The sequence below is a fragment of the Neopelma chrysocephalum genome, unplaced genomic scaffold, assembly GCF_003984885.1.
Source record: "Neopelma chrysocephalum unplaced genomic scaffold, ASM398488v2 Primary Assembly neopelma1_24, whole genome shotgun sequence".
Taxonomy (NCBI): Eukaryota; Metazoa; Chordata; class Aves; order Passeriformes; family Pipridae; genus Neopelma; species Neopelma chrysocephalum.
Window position 1 is genome coordinate 34,096,439 of NW_020897693.1, and position 22,099 is coordinate 34,118,537.

General features: G+C 40.1%; 1 protein-coding gene across 11 annotated transcripts in view; it reads left to right on the plus strand.

The window, feature by feature from the left end:
• The window catches only part of TTLL5 (tubulin tyrosine ligase like 5), a 135,582-nt gene that overhangs the window by 61,100 nt on the left and 52,383 nt on the right, over positions 1–22,099 (plus strand). For 10 of the 11 annotated variants that reach the window (XR_003532346.1, XR_003532347.1, XM_027671953.1 and 7 more), the window contains 4 exons: positions 398–511; positions 906–1,316; positions 3,120–3,310; positions 21,323–21,477. Coding sequence is in view for 9 of the 11 variants with exons in the window: in XM_027671953.1 (XP_027527754.1) it covers positions 398–511; positions 906–1,316; positions 3,120–3,310; positions 21,323–21,477 (871 nt within the window). In the remaining 2 variants the exon portion in view is untranslated. The remainder of the gene's footprint in view (positions 1–397; positions 512–905; positions 1,317–3,119; positions 3,311–21,322; positions 21,478–22,099) is intronic. The other variant, XM_027672016.1, reaches the window with a different exon arrangement.

Genomic DNA, 22,099 nt, shown 5'->3' on the forward strand with positions numbered 1-22,099 from the left:
TTATAAGGAACTAGATATGGTGGCTCATGACTGAAATGAGAATGTGCAAACTGAAGCCAATAAGAATTAAAATGAACAGAGAATCCTGAAATCAAAGTAAGGGATGAAAGAAATCAAGGCCTGAATTGTGCTGCCTACAGTGAGCATACTGACTGGGGGGCTGAAACTGTATATTTGAGCCTGATTAGGCATTTCATGGAAGCAGGAACAGTGCCAGACATATATCCAGTAGTCCACACTACTGTACTTGACAGCTCAATTGTCATCAATAAAGCTGCGTGGTCTACAGGAAATATTAGCCAGAAAGTCTATTATGACAAGGTTAATTCTGTAGTCTTGTTCTGATGATACCACAGTTTGCAACGTTCTACATCCTAACTCCTTGATTTTGTTATAGAGCATCCTGAGGTGGTGGAAAAAATAAAAGGTGATCATCCCAAAAGTTCAGTTGCAGATCTGCTTGCAGAAGGAGCACTAAAAGGCTATAAACCCAAAGAAGTTAAATCAACCTGTAAGTGAACTGGCTTAAATCATCATCCAGAAAAAAATCAAAAACATATAGTGTTTTTAATACAGTTTTAGACAAAGGTTGGAACCCTTGGGTTCAAACTGAGAGATTCAAATCCCCAATTTTGGGGAAGATTCTTCAGGTTTTACTTTTAAATACAGTAGAAGATATTGTAAAGTGGGCACTAGGAAAGAGTTAGCTGCCCCTCTGTTGGGGGAAGATCTAGATATGGCAGGCCTTGAAAGAGGATATTTATCATGTAGAGCCTTTTCTTGTCTGCTGGTAGATAAGGTTATTTTGGCTTCAGTGTGTCTGAATAGAGGCATATGTGTTGATATTATTGAAGGACTTAAAAAGCAGCTTTTTCTTATATAGTGCATTCATTATCTTTCTGTAGTTCCAGAAGGACCCACCTTCTCTTTAAATGCTGAAGTGAAATTACCTCGATGCAGCCGTTCTAGTGCTTCTTCCTCTGTTTCTGGTGCCACATTCCAGAGAAGTACCAGTTCCTGGGTACCGTCTCAGCCTGCAGCCTCTGAAAATTCGCAGGTGGATGGTCACCATTCATTGCCGGCTCCTCCAGTTGCTCCCAGGCTGATTCAGTCCCCACCCCCACTACCCTCCTTGCAGAACACAGCTCCTGACAGCTCTTCTGTCTTCACAAACCCAGTGTCCAGTGAGACTTGTAGCCTTGCAGGGTTACATCGTTGTCGTCCTGGTAGTTACACCATTGGCCCATTCTCATCTTTTCAGAGAGCTGCTCAGATCTACAGCCAAAGATTGTCCCGACCATCCTCTGCAAAAGTCGGTGAGTGTTCTGGGATGCATAATAACCTGCTAGTTGAATACAGAGATGTTCTGGAGTAGGTAAAAATTTTATGTTTCCAGAATTGAATTTTGTTGAATGGTGCTAAATTTCTCACAGGAAGTAGGAGTGCAGGATGCAGCCCTTGTTTTCCCAGAGATGCCCTTTTATTGACCAGATGAACAGACAATCATAGGTTGGAAGAGACCTTTAAGATCATTAAGTCCAACAATTCCTTCATCAAGTCCTACCAAGTCCCCCACTATACCATATCCCTAAAAGCCCCATCTGTGTGTCTTAAGTACCTCCCTGGATGGTGACTCAGCCACTTCCCTGTGCAGGTTGTTCCAGTACTTGACAACCCTTTTGGTGAAGAAATTTTTCCTAATATCCAATCTAAACCTTGCCCAGTGCAACTTGAGGCCATTTCCTCTTGTCGTGTCACTTGTCATTTGGGAGAAGAGGCCAACCCCCACCTCACTACAACCTCCTTTCAAGTAGTTGTAGAGAGTGATAAGGTCTCCCCTCAGTCTTGTGCTTTGAACTCAGCCTTTGAACTTGTTCAAAAAGAGCTGAGAAATTAAATATTGTATATTTTCTTTATTATATTACTGAAATAATTTCACTTTAGTGATTTTAAATTATTTTAGTGATTTTAATATTGTTTTTATTAGCAGAAGTCCTGTCCTCTCTATGTGCTGTTCTTAGTTCTTTGGCTGTCTATCAAGCATAGAAATCTTGTAATGAAACCTTGTAGGTGTTGAATACTTAAAGGCGTGTCAAGACCTCCAAAAAAGAAAGATCTGAATGACTCATTACTGAAACTCATTCTCTAGGATGTTTCAGCACTGCCATATCCAAGAGTATCCTAAAACCACGATTTAGAGACTTCTCATCTATCATGCTGGAGTAGAGCACAGTTGAGCAATGCAAATTTAGAGTGTAAGGAATCTGAAGGGTAGAAGAAACTGTAGGAATTTGGGTGCAGACTATAATCTATTAGGAAAGTTTTGGGAACCACATATAGGCTAAGAGCTTGGTCCTGATAATACTTAATTTTTTGTATTTTGAATGATGGTATGTATTTGTTTTAGGTTGTGTGTCAGGGTCAGCACATGTTCACTAGGGTTGCGCTATATATATTGACAACAGAATCACAGAATATGTAGAGTTGGGAGGGACCCACAAGGATCATCGAGTCCAACTCCTGGCCCTGCACAGGGCCATCCCCAAGAGTCACACCATGTGCCTGAGAGTATCATCCAAACACTTCTTGAACTCTGTCAGGCTTGGTGCTGTGACCACTTCCCTGGGGAGCCTGTTCCAGCACTCAATGACCTTCTGGGTGAAGAACCTTTTTCTAATATCCAACCTAAACCTCCCCTGACAGAACTTCAGGCCATTCCCTTGGGTCCTGTCACTGGTCACCACAGAGAAGAGATCAGTGCCTGCCCCTCCTCTTCCCCTCAGGAGGAAGTTGAAGACTGTGAGCTTTCTGGCAGTAAAATAAATCTTACTTCCCAGCAGAACAGCTTACTTGAAGAGATCCATTTACCTTTAGGAAAAACATTATAGATTTAACTTGGGTAACACCAGCCAATGTTCTCTGGAATTGGGTGCCACTACTTACATTATAATAAAGAGAATACAGGTCTGAAGTTGATAATTGCTCATAGAGGCAATACCCATGAAGAATAGAGGTATTCTGTATTCTTCCTAGTGGCATATCTGCTTTTGTGTCTCTGTGATCAGCAGGCTGAATCTGACATACTGCTGGGTAAGCATATCAGAATGTTTGTTTGATAGGTTTGTGCCATCGCAGTTCAAGTGGGCAGCGTGTGGGCTCAGCCACGATGCAAAAAGAAGCCGAATATACTTCTTCCCAGGGCAAATGTCATGGCCCCGGTATGGCAGCAGCAGAACTGCAGCAGCTGACAGAAAAGCAAGCAGCCTGTCAGTATTCCCCACCAAGTCACGTCAGTCTCCTTACACAGCAGGTATGTAAGCACTAAAGCTGGAGTCCTTGTGCTAGAGAGAAGTTCGTTGCAGGCTTCTGTGTCGGCACTGGGCTGGGATGAGACATGCTGTAAGGAGTAAATCTCATGAAAATTGATTTCTGTCATCTTCTTGTTTTGAAGTGTTTACAGTAACCAAAATTTTAATTTTCTGTGAGATTACCAGAATGTTGCTGAACTCCTTTTATAGGAGAAAGTGAGACTGAGCAGAGAATTAGAAAATATGTTATAAAAATGAGATCCGTGCTTTGTCTTGTTAAACAATAAAACCAAGTCTTTTCAGATTTGAGCTTCCATGCAATTTGCTTCCTCACTGCTCCGGATTGTCATCACAGTGCTGGGAATGAAAGTCTACAGAATGGGTTCTGATGTAAATTCTATATTCCAATAACATTATCAAGACATAATGAAGTACTTACTAACATGGGAATTGATAATCCTTTTGTTAAACGTGGTGATATATATCAAACTTATGTTGAGTTCTGGTAGAATTCCACTTAGTTTCGTATTTCTTTTTGAGTTATGTCCTAAATGGCTACATACATAAACTTTTTTTTTCTTCATAATATGCTGTAGTTGTGATCATCATAGGTGTTCAAGTTGGACATTTCTTAGTTAATTAAGCTGCCAACTGGAGATTCTCCAGAATAGGCATTTTGCCTTAGAAAATAATTTTTTTTCTCTTTATCTGCTAGAGACAAACAATTTAAATGTCTTTGTTCTAATTCTTTGGTTTTGGAAGTATTGTTTTAAATTTATGTTTTGCTAAGTTTTCTGAGGCATGTTTAATAGTTGCAACAGCTGCTGCTATTTGCTTCTTTTTGCTTCTTTCAATTTTATTGATATATGTTTGAATTTTTAACATCTGGTTACATGATTGGCAGTATGTTTATTTGAAAATATGGGATGCATTTATAACTCTAGGAAGCTGAATGATTTTTCTTTGCAGATAGGTCTTCACCTTTTAACAGATAAGTCACAAAAGCACAGCCCCTTCATGTTGATGGACTTAGCAGAGAATGTGAGCACTGAATATACAAGTGATGCTGAGGATTGATCTTGTACCAGGCCAGATCCTATTTAGGCAAATTGTTCTTGTTCGCTTGTCCAATAATACTCAGAGCTGTCAGTCTGGTTCTCAGCTGGTTTTAACTTAAACTTTGTTGATAAAACTATTCAAAGAAACTTAGTAGTGAAACATTTTCATTCAGGAAATGCTGATTTGTTGAAAGCTAAATATATGATGGAAACTGCCTCCTTGGATAAAAGTTAGTATCTAAACAAATATTTCAGAAAAAATTTGAAATTCGTCTGTTTCATTTCAGTCTTTTCAGAAAAGAACTTTTAAAAATAAATTAATGGACTTTTTCCCTAAAACCATTCATTACCCATTCTGCTCTTACTGCTTTGGTTTCTTAGGTCTATCTGGAGAGACCGAGGTGTCTTCTTGCAGCCATTTGTGTAGCTATTAAATGATTTTGAGACTTCTCTATTCCTACTATGGCTAATTACTGCTAGTTAAATTAGAAAGAATAGAAAGGGGAATTCAGAGAGGAATTCACAAAGCTCTGCATGGGAAGGGCAGTGTAGCTTCCTGGGCACAGCTGTTTTGGGTGACAAAGGAGCATATTCCAGTGGCAACTGAAACCTGTTTAGCCATCAGTCAGTCAATCAGTGTAGGTGTACTCAAGTCTGAAACAGGCTGTGAAGTACAGGGATAGCTCTGGAAATATGTTGGTCATAGTAAATGTGTCTGCATTGCTTTTTGCTTCTAGGTTCTTCCAAGATATTAACCGCAGAAGAGGTGGGAATTGTGTAGTAGGAGAATGGAGGTGCTGATTCCCTTCTTTATAACAAACAAACAATAGACACCTCAGCTCCTACTAGACATTGTAGGTTTTCTGACTGATATATTTTGTGTTTGGCTATGCAGTGTTTTTACAGGCCTTGGTTCAAGAGTGAAATATAGAAACATGGCTGGGGTTGCATTTGTCATCTTCTGTCATCATGAAAAAGATCCATGTAGAAAGGAATTCATGAGTCAATGAATAGTTTAGAGCTGGAGTAATATCTGACAATGAGTTTCCTTCCTGAGCCTGCGTCCTTTCATTTCTAGACTTCTGCTCTCTACTGGGGTTCTCCTGGCCATGTTTTTTAAATGATTCCTTCGGAGAAATGAAATCTGAAGCTTGTTTAGTATGACAATTCAGATTTAGTTGAGGACAGTTTTTAAGGCAATCTGCCTCTTCAGTACGGAATTTATGGCACATAGTAATTGTAAGCTGAGGCCATTATTTTAGTCACACTTGAAAAAGCAATGTTTTAAAAAGTTCAGATGTAGCTGCAAAGCCCAATGGACATAACTAACGCATACAAGTTACTACTTGTGCTTTTTTTTTTAACCTAGATGCATTCTACTCTTCTGTCATCAAAGAGTCATTCTGATTATTTTTTTTCATCCAGCCTGGCTTTTAAAACCTGTTTTGCAACACGGACCAAGGGGTTTTGTGAGAAGACAGGGCTGCCATGACACTGAAGGGCAATAAGAGGTATCGGCGTACAATAAAAGCATAATAGTATAACAGCAAGTGCCTCTACAGGAAAAACTGGAGGAGCCAAGCAAGGCTTGGGCTTATTGTTGAGGGACCTGGAACTAGGACACCTGGTTTTGAGCTGCTAGGCATGGGTGTGGATTTGAAGCAGAGGGATTCAATAAATAGAAATGCAGGCATTGCAGAGTAGGCTGGCACTTTGGAAGGTGATTTGCAGAATGATAGATATCATGGATTTGGGCAGACCAGGATTTGGCCTGAACCAGGAAGGGGAAGATGGAGGCAGAAAAGACAGAAACATGTGATAGAGGATTTAGTAAACAGCTACAGAGAATGGGGAAGTCAAAAGACTCTTGGTCTGGGCTGAAAGGGGGAAAGTCTTGAGATGGGAGTTTTGGGGATTCTGGGTTATGAAACTCTGGTGGCTTTGGGACAAGACAATTAAGGGATTGAAAACTGAGAGAAGGTGAGAGATAGGTCTCGTAACCGGGTGATTTAGTTAAACAGGGTACTACTTTCCTATACATTTCTAGACAAGAGATTCTGAATTGTTGTTTTCCCCCTTTTCAGTCCTCTGTTTACACCACTTGAAATATGATAGTATTTTTTAAAAAGCATTCTAAAATAAATTGGTGTGAAGATGATCCCTGGAAGAGAACATTACTTACCTAAATAATAAAAATAGTATGATTGTTTAAAACCATTCCAGAAACTTGGAGTTAGTTTGCTTTGTTTGTAAATACCTGTATGAAAGGGACTTGATATTTCAATTTAATTATGTTTCATGATAAGATTAGGATCATTTATTTGAAGGGGTATATGAAATGGTGACTTTTGAAAATACTGCTGCTGCTGTAGAGTGCCCTTTTCAAAGGGTGAGAACTATGTGAGAGTTGAATGTCTTTGTCTGTGCCTTGGTTCCCTTTGTTGTGCCCAGATTTTGGGGGCTGGAGTGCTCTGAATGCATACCTTCTTCCAAGAGCAGCTGGGAAGCTTGTTTTCCATTCCCATTTTTGTGAGAATTGCTTCTGATATCCATGCACTAGCATGGGTCTCTGGGGTTCCCAGGAATTTAGCCTCAGCAGTTGTGCTTGGAATGATGTTGTCATTCTGGCTGGGACTCCACCTCTGTTCCTCTCCAATCTCTGCTGTTCTTCACTGTTTCCTTCCCATGTCCAAAGCACCTGTTTTATATTTCCTCTCTTACACTCTTGTTTTCTAGCCTCTATATTAAATTAGTGTATTATTTTTTATTTTTATTGATAGAATTTTATTAGTTATTGATATTATTTTATTATTGACTGCTGAAATGTTGATGTTCAAAGGCAAAATTTTAAGTGTAAGTGTCTGATGGACTTTGAATAAGATGTTTAAAATCTGTCCTCTTAAGAAAACAAGATTTTTGTGATTACATCAGCTTTCTGTCTTGGCAACCTTCTCCATTCACTTCTGAAACACCAGGTGGGAACTTCACACTGATACTCAGAATGTGCAATTCTTAGTATATGGGAGATGGAAGGAAGCTAAAACTTTCCTGATGTGTGGTTTTGTTCCATTGTACTCAGTTTTCAGTCCTCACAAAGCATGAGAACATTTTGCCTTTAATTTGTGTTTTTAAAAAATATTTTTCATTATATTGTATAAAATGTCATTAGTGCATCCTCATTCTTGCAACCTGGAGAAAAGAATGCCTTCACAGTCATATACAATAGAAAAATTGATCTAGAATCCTTAAGAATCATTACTTAATTCCTTTGCATCACTGTACAATGCCTTACTGCCCAGTTGCAGGAATGAATGAGAGATGAAGAGAGAGAAAAGTGGAACAGTATTATTCTGTCTTAGACTAGAAAAGGAGAAGTTGTTTGGGTAACTTCTGTAGCTGTCTTTAATGGTAAGAGCAGAAAAGATGTTGCCTTAAGGACGCATTTGAGTATGACAATCTTCAGTTATGTTATGAAGGATATGGTTTGTATCAGGACCAGTGCTATTCAGTGTCTTCATTGGTGACATAGTGGCATCAGGTGCACCCTCAGCAGGATGGCCATCCAGAGGGACCTGGACAAGCTTGAGGAGTGGGCCTATGGCAATCTCGTGAGACTTAACAAGACTAAGTACAAAGTGCTGCACCTGGATCAGGGCAACCCCTGGTATCAATACAGGCTGGAGAACGAACAGATAGAGAGTGGCCCTGCTGAGAAGGATTTGGGAGTGCTGGTGGGGTGAGAGGCTGGACATGACCTGGCAATGTGCACTTGCAGCCCAGAAAGCTGATTGTGTCCTGGGCTGCATCAAAAAAAGTGTGGACAGCAGGTTCAGGGAGGTCATTCTGCCCCTCTACTCTGCTCTGTGAAACCCCACCTGGAGTAGTGTGTCCAGCTCTGGGGTCCCCAGCACAGGAAGGACATCGATCTGTTGGAATGAGTCCAGAGGAAGGCCACCAAGATGGTCAGAGGGCTGAAGCACCTCTCCTGTGAAGACAGGCTGAGAGAGTTGGGATTGTTCAACTTGGAGAAGAGAAGGCTCTGAAGTGACTTTATTGTGGCCTTCAGTACCTAAAAGGTGTCTACAGGACAGCTGGAGAGAGACTTTTTACAAGGGCACATAGTGATAGGACAAAGGGGAATGGTTTTGAACTTGACACTTGATATTAGAAAGAAATTCTTTACTGTAAGGGTGTTGAGACACTGGGAGAGGTTGCCCAGAGAAATTGTGGATTCCCCATCCCTGTAAGAGTTCGAGGACAGGTTGGATAGGGCCCTCTGAGCAATCTGCTCTAGTGGAAGGTATCCTTGCCCATGCTGGTAGAGGCTGGAACTAAATGATCTTTATGGTCCCTTCCAACCCAAATGATACTATGATTTTATGATAAATATTCAGCATTAAAAACTAATGCGTACACTGTAGTTTCTAGGGAGAGTATTTATTGTTAAATATAGCTGTTAACAATGAATGTTAGCTTTTACTTCTGAGGAATTTTATTCAATTACATTTATTTAAAACCACAGGTTTATGATGTTTTTGTGATTACATAAAATCTATAGTAAAGCTAATTTTGAGATTATGACAACAGTGGGAGTTATGTACCTCTATCCATAACATATCTTTCAAACACTGCCTAATTTTTGCCTAAATTATGCACCAGCTAACTATAGTACTCCACAGCATCCAGAAATAGAAAGGTGTGCCTCTAGTTAACTGCCCAGTATGTCTGGGAGCAAGCAACACAGAGATCTCTATGGAAAATGTGCCTTTGAGGATCCAGCATTAAGCTGGTAAGTCTGTGGCTGAGTAGGATAATAAGGAGGTATCTGATCTCAAAAGGTCATAAGAAAATGAGTAAGAAAGAGAAAGCCCCTGTTGAAATTCCTTGTTTCGACTACATTAATCTTAAATATAGTATGTTCTTGGCTGTTTTGTGAAAGATGTTAAGTGCATAGAAGTGCAAGATCCATAAGAGTCTTTCAGTTGAGGGCTAAAATCAAGTGGAGTTCAACATATCTGCTCTGGCCTGCTGCTTAGCCAGTCAGAATGCGTATATTAATTAGCAGTGAACAAGAGTCTAATTTGGAACTAGTTGCAATGTGTACTGCTTCTTGCTTGTAAGTTAGGAGGATGTGGGAAGGAAAGATCTTGAAGATATCATAGGCAACAGATTTGTGAATGATGTGGTTATTTGCCAGGGAGACATGTGGTAGTGCCACAGGAAGTCAGATTTCTTTAAATATGCCATTGATAGATTAATTTATTAATGCAGTGAGAATACAGTCTAGGTCTATAGAAAAATAAATTTGGAGGATGAGGGCATTAGAGGTACTAAATAATTTCCTTTGCATTATTTTTCACTATAGTAGGTGAAGAGGAGATACATTTTCTTGCCAGGTAATGAAATTAAGCTCCTAGTAAAAAAACAAAAAAGAAAAAATGCTTTGTGAGACTTCTATGGCTGGATGGTATACATTCAGGAGTTCAGAAACACAACAGTGAAGTGGCACAGTTTCTACTGAAAGGTGCAATCAGTTGTAAAGTTGTATATAGGACAGAAAGGCCACATATGTGCCTTTCTGTAATAAGGATCCTAAAGTTTCCTATAAATTAATGAGTCTTGCTCCACGAGGAGATATATATTAAATAGAAATAGAGTTTTAATTCACAGAGATAAACGTAAGTCAGGAGAAAAAACCCAAACAAAACAAACAAAAAAACCCTAACCCAAAACATCCAAACCATGTCCTATCTATTAGAATTCTTTGAACTTAGAAAAATAACATCCAGTGGAACTATTGAAACTTTTTAAAACGTTTTTTACAAGTTTTAGCAAGGACTGTTAAGCCAGCAAGGTGTCCAGAAAGTTTTATTACAGATCAAAAAAAAACCCAGAAAACAAACAAAAGAGTAACTAGTCAGTTTGCTACACTGCAAGTGGCTACCTGAAGATACAGAATACAGAACGTACATGGAGTGTAAAATTAAATGTTTGAAAGGAGGAGGTTCACAAGGACTGGCATTTTATTACCTAAAGAATGAAAATAAAAACAAGTTATTGCAAGGTGATATGGAGTGTGAATTTACAGTAGATTAGCTACTCTATAGTGTTCATCCATGTGAACACATGCTTGTGCAGCTCATGTTTGCTACACGAGATAACTTCTTGTCCTTCATTATAATGTGGGCTGCAAGAGTCCCGTGTTCAATGACTGTGAAGTTAGGGGTGTGCTGTAAAATCAAACCTGAGCTTACCTCCTGGTAATTTGTCAGTACATCTGTGTTCTTTTGTTGATTATTATTAGTAAAACTAAGAGAAATTTAATAGCTTCATTAATTGGACAAGACACTGGCAGATGAAGTTCAATGTTTACAAATAGTATGACAATCAATAATTTTAACCACTTAAATGACTAATCTAAAGCTTATTTCTTTAGGAAAGAAAAAATGAATTTTATTTTGGAAAGCTCAGTGGAGATACCTGTTCTAAGTCAAGCAGTAAAGGCAGCAAACAAAAGTTTTTAATTTTTTAAGGAACAGGATAAGAAATAGTATGTAATTATGTAAGCATGAATTATGTAACCTCCCTTTAAAAACTGTTTTCAATTCTGGTTGCCGTTCCTTAAGTGAATTCGGGGAAAAATAACTGGGATTCACAGATGAATGACTGCAACAATCAACTGCAAAATGAAATTTTAATGAGGAAGTGAAAATATTAAGTTTGTTTAGGGAGGAGATGGGCATGAAGGACTTATACAGAGCAGTGGAAGACAAGGTAAATAAAGTTGATTTTATTCATATTTCTTATAATAAGAAGGGGATATTCAGTTTAGTAGGAAGATACTGGAATAAAAAATGATAATAAAAGTGAATAGTTATTGTCATAGAATATACTTACCTTCTGAAACTCCCTGCAGCAGGATACCATTAAGACTGAAAACTTAACAGGCTGTAGTTGCCTCAGACAGAATAATGAGCATTTTGCAAATGACAGATCCCTAGGTTTTAACATACAGAAATAACAAATTCATTTTCCTTATCAATAAGATGTTTCGGTTAGATGCATGGAAGCTTAAATTTCTTCCATCTTCTGAGATATGTCAGATGGGATAGCGAGTTTGCTGGGCTATTGCTCTGAACTGACCTTTTATCTTTTATACTGAAGAACGTGGGCTATGCTGCTGCTTCCATATTTGAGATTTTTTTTGCTACATTGCTTTAGTGTAGTCAAGCTAAATATTTTCTTTATGGCAAGTGGGTTACTGAGACACTTGTGACTAAATCAGTATCTGAAATCAGTGATTTCCCTAGTTACGTCAATGAAATGATTGCTAATTATTTTTGCAGAGTGCTGATGTGTTTGTCAGTATGTGTAGTGCAGTGGTTCACCCACAGTGTTGTCAGCATGTTAAGAATACAATTTTTCAATTGTCCTGAAATTTTGTTGCTCAGTTTGCCTGTTGCCCTGCATGAGCCTAAGATGGCAACAGTACGGTTGGAGAATCAAGGCAGGTACATTGGTGTTGAGCTGGGGAATGAGACCTGAAGATACAGTTTCGTAAGCCCCTTTCATTGGAAAGGGACTTAATTGCCTGTCTTGCCTTGATTTGTGATCTAGGGATCTTACTGGCTACTTTGTGACTTCTGGACAGCTGAACTACGAGGATTTTTTTTGCTTGTACTTACTGTTAGCTGCTGGCCTTTCATGATGGATAGATGGATGAAGACTGTGACCAAAATAATCCAGACTACTTTTCTCTCTGCTGTGTTTCTTACCAAGCCTTAATTCTAAAGTCTAAATTTTAAATTTCATGTGTGTTTAGCATAAAATATTTCCATGTGCTTGCACTGCAGGACTTTCTACAGAGAGGACATTAAAATGCACAGCATGTGTGTAGATCTAGAGCCAAGTGGCTGGATCCTGGATACATATGGGTTTTTTCTTTGTGAATAGCATGTTACTTCTCTCTGAAGTATGCTGTAAGGTAAAAAGAAGATTTTCTTCTGCAATGCTGTATCTGTGTGAGGTCCCTATCACTTCCTGGTGGGGAGGGCTACAGTTGATATCTACCAGGCTATAGTACTTTGTAGTTACTAATGCTAGTGAACTGAAGAATGTGTTGAATTGGCCAGCTTCACCAGGAGGAGGAGGAAGAGAAGGAGGGGAAACGTGGTAGGAGCTCTGACCCTCTCTGTGAGGGAGAGTATGAGATTTCAGGTCCCAGCTATCATCAGGAATAGCTCCAATTCTTGCAGTTGAGGAGTTTAATCACAGGGATAACATCAGACCACCCAGGCAAGGGCTGTACAGAGCTGCCTCCATCTCTGCTATGCAAACAGTCAGTACCCAAGATCCAGCAGCCAGAATTCCTGCAAACATACTGACAGATCCATAAGAGGATGGGGCGCTTTTCTTATTGTGCGGTTTTTATTTGGACAGAAGGTGGAAATTAGCAAGAAGCGGATGAGTTTACTAAACCTTAGGACCAGGGAGAGGGAGTGAGGAAGAATTAAAAGGAACACTTTATGGTGTCCTGTGGAAATGTGCCACAGGAATCCCAAAATATTGAGCTTCATCTTAACATCAGCTACAACAATATTGGAAGCCCCACCACTCCTCATTTACCTGTCTTTGCACAGTGTGATACCCTGGCCTGCCTTATCCTCAACAGAAGAAAAGTGCCACAAAGCAAACTGCCAGTCTGCCAAAACACACTGTACAGGACCCAGTGGGCATCCGCTTTTTCATGTCTGGAGCTGAACAGCACAACATGGTGACTGCTACAAGACCAATAAACTCAGGGTGCAGCAAATACTTACAGAAATTTGGTGGGGATGCTTTCCCACTGAGGTGGTGTGTTTTGGTTTTTTTTCAGTGATAAGCCCTTGCTTTGACTCAACTCACTTTATTTGAATCTTAATCAGATTATTTTCCTTATATAACCATTTCATTGGTTTTTACCCTTCCACTGATGGAGAGGAAGGGAAATGTAAAGAAAAAAGGCATCTTACTGTAGGAAGAGGAGTAAGAGGCAGGAGATCAAGTCTGAGGGGCATTCTTCTCTTCTTGTTCACACACCTCTGTACTGGTGTAGGGCCTCATCCCCTTCTCACCCCGGCTATTCACACAGAAGCTGGAATTACTTTTAGTACTACTAATTTGTAGCATCAGCAGTAATGTAGCCATCTCAGCAGAGGCTGTAGGAAGTGAAAATATCAATGTAGTTTCTGCAGTGCTCAAATTGAACCCCTTTTGCTCTGAGGCTCCAAAGGGAATAGGAGGAGAGGGGTTTGTTATTATGCAGCAACATCTGTAGATAGTCACAGGCCAGGCTGAGCAGCTAGAACTCATGTTGGGAAAGATTACACCCTGATCATCAAACTTCTGGCAGGATTGTGCCTTATAAAAATCACTCCCACTGGGAAGTTCTGAGGCAGAGAGTGTCTAAATGAAAGCCTGACTTTTTCAGGAGAAGGAAGAGGGGAGTTCAGCCATCCACAGGAGCAGCACTAACTTGGGTTTTCTTTTTTCATTGTTAAATGGATGCATATGCTGGAGACACTACAAAGGAATTTGCAAGTTTGTCAGGTTTCCCAGGAATGTCTCTGGCAGGTCTTTGTCTGGAACATTTTCTGGAGACTGGAACACTTGTGCTCTGTATGCATATGTATATCCTGTAAGCTGGTAGGCTCAGAGAGCAGAGAAGGAATGTCACAGGCCTTTGGCCAGATCAGCCTTGGTAAACACACAGATTTCACACTTCCTAGCCTGCTAGCCCCAGTTCTTCTCTTCTGGCTGGTTCCTCCTGCAAATTTAAGTCTGTGCATAAAATGAGTGTGCTTTAGTAAGGGGTACGGTCAGCAAGATGGCCTGGGTAACAAAAAGGTGGTTCTAGAAAGATCTGTATTGCATGGTTTCTTCACAGAATTTGTAGTGGGATATTTTGTGCCACTATTCAGACAGTGATTGTGTGTGTGTTTTATTTATGGTTTGGGGTTTCCTTTGCCTCTTAAGAGAGAGTGGTGTTTTTTTCCCATACTGGGATAGCCTTCAGTATCTTGTTGCATTAAGGAAGGCAAGGCAGCTGGACTGTTTCCAGTAGTACTGGCAGACCTGTGTGCTGTGTTAGACCAAGTCATGCTAGCCTGTGCTAGATCACAGATGTACATAGGAGCTCTGTGGTAAAGCCAAGAAAATACAACATACAGTGGGGAGAGAAGAGATTAACAATGAGTATTTATACTGTTATAGCATCTAGTCATAGTCATCTCTGAAGGCTGAAGGAAGAAAAATATAACTGAAAGAATAAAGCAAAATTCTCTTTCTTTCCTTTTTTTTTTCTTTTTTACAAATGGCAAGTTCTTAGCTCTTCCCCTTTGTTCAAAATTTTACTGATCTTGAAAGCCTTAGATGTATCTGTCTGAGGAAGGCTTGACTATAGTGATAAGGAAGTGACTATCAACTACAGTGATAAAGAAGCCAGGTAATGAAAGAAAAAACACATTTCATTTACAAGCTATTGGATAAAGATGGCATTGGTGTATGAACAATAAGTAATAAAATGGAGAATTAGGGATTGACTGAAGGGTTCTTGAGGGAGTCAGACTGGGTAAACATATGGATACATGTGCAGAGAGAGCACATGGGTAGAAATAGATCAAAGGGCTAAGGAGAACACATTACAAATGTTGAGATATTTTTGGACATTTTCAGTTTTCAGGTGGAATGGTTCCCTCTTTGAGCTTATGATGCAGTGTCATCTTGTCCTGTCTGACACATCAAAACTTAAAGATTCTGGTCTGGTCATAAGGTAGAGTAGCAGTGATCTTATGTGCATCTTACCATGATCCTTGTCCAATCTTTCTTTAAACAAAAAACTTTCTTAATAAACTGTTCATTTATATATACCTTTGAAACCTGTTGATAGGTTACATTATGCTGAAAACTTTGTCTTCTCCTGTTTCTGACTATGAACTTTTTATCATTTTGAAGGTTTTTTTGGAAGAAACAAAGTAGGCCTATGATTACTGCATTCTTTTGGCATACCTCTTAGCCTTGATTTTTGAGATATGGCTTGAACTCTGGAAATCTTTTCCTCCTCACCAGTCAGAAAGATCCAAATGGAAATGTGAGATGCGTGAACTGGAGGGGATGCAAGTGTGTCTCCAAGTAAGAGAAATGATCTTAGACTTTGTAGATTTTTGTAATCTCCAATCCTCAGCACTTCACAGGCATGTGACTGGCTTCTGCCAGAAAAATGCTAAAACTGCCAACTGGGGAGGGTCAAGTAGGCAATTTTTGTAGTGTACCGCTTGCTCAGTGTTGTGATACATAGTCCAGTGAAACTCAGGATCTGCTGTTCAGGATGTTGGTAATGAAAATTTAAGTCACTTTTTCACTGCCTGCCAATAGGAGCAGAGTAACAACTTCTGGTGATGATGTGTCAACCTGTTCATCCTGGTGACTCCTGTAAACTAGCAAGAGAAACACTCAGGCTTTCAGGAGGCTTATCCTGCATCTGTGCAGGCTGATCTGTAACACTGGTTATTGGTTGTGGGGTTTTTTTGGTCATTGCTATAATTCACTGATTTTGCTTCTTTGAACCATTAGAGAAGATCAAAAAGAAAATGCTAACTTTATTATAGAAACAAGATTATTGAATATGATCATGGAAACTCTGGAAGGACTAGTATAATGTAGATCAGAAAAGTTAAAGATATTAAGCTCTTCTTCTGACTCTTCCTTGTGATTGCAGTCATTAACTTACCTTGTAACACTTAAAAATAAATGTAAAAAGGTGTCTTGGTTTGAGACAGTTTGGAGGGGCAGAGACCTCGAACAGAAGTCTCCTCCCTCAGATTCAATACCTCTGGTTTCTCCAATACAGAGAGAGAGATACTGAATATGCCCGGGTGTAAGTGAAAAAATAACTCTGTACCAAGATGAATGCTAATAACGATACTGATAAAACTGGGTTAAACCGACTGAAGAGGAGGAACTTCCTGAGCCCCACCCACCAGACCAAATCAAGATGGCGGCTGGTCTCCTCCACCTGGAAAAAAAACACGGCCACAGGACAGAGACAAGATGGCTGCCCTTCTGTGTGGTTTGCCTCCCCCATGCCTGGGAATCCTGTCAGGAAAGTTGGAGAGTCAGCGCTGGCAGGAAATGGGAGATAGTGGCATTTGATACTGGCAGACGCTTGTGTGGCACTGTAATGAGGCTGCAGTGCCAGTACAGGTGGTTGGGGCAGGACTGCGGACCCCTCAGGTGACTGGAAGGACCTGCAAGACACCTGTTGGATCCACGACAAGACTTGTTTGTTGCAATTTCGATGTTCGTTGGTCGAAGTGGTGGTTGCAGTCTGGATCCGTCAAGGTGATGGTAGAAGCCTCAAAACTCAGTTATATACGCTCAGGTTCAGGTGGGAATGCCTCCAATACCTCCCCTGGAGCAGGGAGTTTTGCACTGGATGATGTAATACTGTGAGTCGTGGGATACTAGGGAGTCTTTGACACTTTCTAAGATTTTACAGCTGAGTCCATTATGGCTTGTCAACAAGAGATGAATACCTTCAGGCTCAGTGTGAATGTTTGGGGGAGTTATCACAGCTGAGTAATCTATGTAAGGAAAAAGAAGCACTACCCCACCTCTTAGGGTTTGCTTCTTTCCTTATCTTATTTAACACCCAGCTTGTAGGCTGAGGTGTTGGATGTGCACGTCTTCAGCCCCTGGCCTGGGTGGCCACTCTGGACATTTTTAGCAAAGCACACTGCTGATTGAGCCATGAGCACCAATAGTCCAGCCTCTTACAGCACCTAGGCGGTCACTGCAGGTGGTCGAATGCTTGAGTGAGTGAGTGAATCACTAGAAGTTCAGTCTCTTTAGAGAAGGCAAAACACCAAAAAGACATTTTAGGAGGAAAAAGAAAAGGTGGATACCAGAATTTTTGTGTAATCCAGGACAAAAAGTATTTTAGCATTATGCAATAATTTGTCTTTTGGCTTATTAGCATTCTACTGAACTAAGTATAACAGTGCATATATGTGCTGTTTCTAACACAGGGCTCTATTTATCGATATGGCTGTGACAACCCACATGTTCTTCCCTCCCGTTTCTTTGTGTTATATGTTAAATAGAAGTACAACAAGTGGGCTTTTCTCCTTCCGTGAGAGCTCTTTGGTATTTACTATCCGATGATGTTCTTTTGTCAGCATGTTCCTTTCAGCTTCTGATGTTTTTGCTGTCCCAGACAGTTTAAAAATTGTGGCAAAACTTTATGAATCTTTCTGTCTTGAGAAGTGTTAGCTGTGTATTGTCTTGCCTTTTATAGACTCCATGAAGAATGCATTTGAGGAGAGATGTTTGAAAATCGGGATGCTTGAAGTGTGCATTGCAGCATGCACAGGTCTTCTGTCATACTGTCAGTGTCAGGAAAAATACTCTGAAGTCCATTGCTGCTAATGAGGAACAGGAGTTTTAGCAAGCAGGAGAGTTTGAACCCATCTTGTTGCAACTCAGTGTGAAAAATAACTTTATTCTTGTAGATCCACACTAATAACCACCTTCTCTGTTGAGCCCGCTAGCCTGACTTTCTAGGGTTTGGGGGTATTTTTTAAATTCGTTTGTTTTTTGCTCCATTGTTACAATTTCTGAAGCTACAAGCTCTTCTTTATGGCTCTTTTGGTCCAGGTGCTATATGTTACCTTCTTTTACACCAAAATACCAACTGATTTGTTGCTGAGTATTTGCCTCTGTGAAGGGAAGAATGCAGTTCCATCAGGTGCACAGGAAGACTAGAAAATGAAGCCCCTGCTGAGCACAGATGTGTTGGGGGTGTCTCAGCAATACTTCAATGCAACATCCTGGCAAGCTAATTATAGCAGCTGAAATGTTTCAGTGCATGGCACAGTAACGAGCAGTAACACCCGTCTGGCTGGACTGACTGCAGCTAAACCTTGCTGGTATTCTCTCTCTCATTCTGAATCCCTTGCCTGTGTTTAATCTGCTGTACTTTAAACACCTGTCTATCTGGAATGTGTGAAATGGCCCTACTACCCATGCAAAGCTATTTGCTCACCTGCTGTGCTTAGAGAGACAACTTTCAAATAAACAGTATTAGAGAGGAAAGCATGTAAGCATGTCACAATAATAGAGCAGGATTGAGGCCGTAATTCATCAGACTAAATGCATCTTAGTATGAAGATGATGAGAAGAGAAAATGTATTAGCAAAGTTGTGATCATTGTTGCTGACAAGCTAAGAATTGTATATAACCTATTCAATTTACCACGTTGCCCTCTGTGTTTGCATCATTACCATTCTTGCTTCTTTTCAGACAATAAACTCTTTGTAGCCAGCAACTGTCATTGTTAGGTATTTGTATAGTGCCTGGCACAATCAGAACTAAACCTAAATTGAAGCTTTCTGTTATTGCAATGAAGAAACTTAAAATTTTAATTAAATTCTACAGAGCACAACAACATTTAAGGGTGAGGTAGGGGCACCAAAATGACACCTAATGCTGTTTTCCATATAAGGTGGATAGCACTGCCCATTACTAAGCTTGCCTGATATGTCCCACTGTAAGATCTTTTCTTAAATTAATTGTAGTGCTCTGAAACTTCATCTATTTGGATTCATATTTTCTGTGTTTATTGTTCAGTGTTCAGAACACTTCAGGCAAGGCAAAGTATTCCAGACAAAACCAAGGCTGGATTAAAAAAAAATGTTTTGTGCATTTTAATATCTGCAGAACTTTTAGTTTAAATCTCTGGATCTCCCATGCTTTGAAATAGCAATTTGGAATTTAAAATTTTGTCCAAGCTTGACTGCACAGTAATTGTTTGAAAAGCTTCAAGTGAAATATACTCAGCAATACCTGCTAGACCTTCTCAACTTCCTGAAGGTTCCCTCCCCACGGAGCATGCTAAACTGAATTTCTCTGTATTTGTATCCCCAGTGTACTCCTTTTCTCCTGTGTTCTCAGTGACCTGGTCCTTGATGGTTTGGGGACTTGTCTGACTTCAGTACAGAAGGAGTGGGAATTCTGCCAAGGTGTGGAGAACAGCTAGGACAAGGAGGCTGTGAAATTTGTGCCTGGACATAATTTGGGAAAAGGCACAGAACCATTCAGATGAAAGAACAGTTGGCAAAAGGAGTGGACTAGGGAGGGGAATAGAACTAGAACCACTTGGACAATAGGATATGTGAGGAATTAAGAATGGAAGTGTGGAAAAACAGATCAAGTAACTACTCCTGTGGAAAGTTTCAAGCCTGAAATAGTGTGTCTCATAGGCCAGAACTAGTAGGGAGGCCAATGCTGCAAATCTGTTAGAATGAAACTGTACTGAGAAAAACAAGGAGAATGACACCTGATGTGCAGAAGCTGGAACTGACTAGGTGACAATAATGACACACAGATGAGAAGCAAGAATGGGAAAAGGATAGAGCTGAGAAGGGATGAGATGAAAGTGGATGGCTGCTTTTGGAGAAGTGGGCAAAAGCCAAGTGTTTTAACCACTAGAATTTAATTCTGTCCAGAACTTGACGCAGGAATTAAAGATTTCTGAACTTACAAAATGCTTAGGTGCCTTGTACTACTAAACCACAAAAGGAGTGACAACCTACTTCAGTTGCAATGTTAGTTCACGTTCTGGAGTTCAGTGAGAGGATATGAGGTCTGTAATCCTGAACAAGCCCGTTTTAAGTATGAGTGTAGTTATTTAATGAAGCTGGTTTGTACTCGTTCAAGTAATTGTGCACAAATTCTGGTAAAAGAGCATTGTTAAGCTATGCTTAAGTTACACCTTTAAGTGACCTAATAACAATCACCTTTGAGATCTGGAGCAGGTGCAGGGCTAGTTGTTAGACTCTTCTGTCTGTGTCCGATGTTTCATTGGCTTATATGCCTTTCAGTTGCCACCAAAGTGAGGAGGGCCAACATAGGTAAGTTTTGTTTGCTGTTTGACCCTAGTCTTGGTGCAGAACTGAGTGTTTTCACTGCTAAAAAGTAACACATGATCATGTAATTAAAGAGAATCATAAACTTAATTCTGGCAGGGCTTGACTGGGAGGCCTTTGCAAAGTTACCTTTTCAATGTTTGTAGTGTTTTGTGACCATTTTTTTTCCCCAAGTGTAAACCATTACACTGCTGTAGTAGATCCATTGTGTTGTGTATTTAAGCTTTCTTCAATACATTAACAGATAGCATCTGCCTGCAGTTTGGTCTTTCAAGAAGATAAGTAACTCAAGAAGAATGCTCAGAGAAAGAAACAGATACATATTATATGCTTAAAAACTCACAGATAACTTCTTTAGAGCTTGATCTAGCAAACATACACCTAACAGGATTTTAGTATGTTTACTTGTGTGAACAGTTTGCAGGTGGTTGTGTGGGAAGCTTCTTTTGTGTGTGGTCGAGTTTGGTTTTGAATTTTATATCCAAGGTACATATGCTTTTGTGTTGTGCCTGTATGTATGTATGTATGTATGTATAGAGAGGGGTAGGGAGAGGACAGGTGCATGTTGTTGGCTTAGTTACACAGCTCATGATGACTGGAGAGATACTCTGGTCTCTGCTCAATGCAATATGAGCTTCTAGCTTTTGATTAGTGCACGTGGATTTAATTTTTGCACATGGCAGGAACATGATGTTGCTTTCTTACTTTGGGATTTTTCTCCCCTCTTTGTTCTTCGATGAATGGAAGGGTTGAATTTTCATGCTAGCATTTGAATTCATTTCAAGCACAGTGTTGGTATCATCTCTCCCACTGCTTTATGCAACTAGCACAGGTTTTTTGCATCTGAAGATTTCCCTTTTCTAGCAGTTTCACTTTTCTTAGTAAATGCTCTATCCCATTTACATAGTGATACCTTTTGCTCTTTTCTTGGCTTTTAATTGTTTCTGATAGTTTGTTTGGGTTTGTTTTTGTTTTGGTTTTTTTGCCTCTTTAGTTAACAAACCTGAACTTGGCAAGTGGAGCTATAAGCAAGGGGAATGCGGCTGCCCCACGGAGCTACCGGTCACCACTCAACAAAAGAGGGTCACTGTGGGCTGCTCAGTCAGACACTCATAGAGCTGACAAAAGATCTGTCTCTTCAGCAGTCAGGTAAGTTAAAATTGCTGGTCTAGCTTTTGGAAGAAGAATGCAATGCACTCAGGTGCTCATTTGTAATTTGTGTTTGGCTTCTTGCTTAGATGCTGGAGTGTGTCCAGAGAAGAGCAGTGGAGCTGGTGAAGGGTCTAGAGCACAAGTCTGAGGAGTGGCTGAGGGAGATGGAGTTGTTTAGCCTGGAGAAAAGGAGTCTTGGGGGCAACACAATATTGCTCTGTTCAACTGCCTGTAAGGAGGTTGTAGCAAGGTGTATGTTGGTCTCTTCTCCCAAATAACAAGCAATAGGACAAGAGGAATGGCTTCAAGTTCCACCAGGAGAAGTTTGGATTAGATATTAGAAAAAATTTCTTCACTGATAAGGTTGTCAAGCATTGGAACGGGCTGCCCAGGAGATGGTGGAGCCACTTGGAAGTGTTTAAAAAATGTGTAGATGTGGCACCTAGGGACATGGTTTAGTGGTGGACTTGGTAGTGTTAACAGTTGGATTTGAGGATCTTAAAGGTATTTTTCAGCATAAACAGTTCCATGATTCTATTGAAGAGCTTAGTAATAGTTCTTCTCAGATCTGGAAACTAGGCCTATGATAATAGTTGTGTTCCCGGAGCTGTCAGGTTCA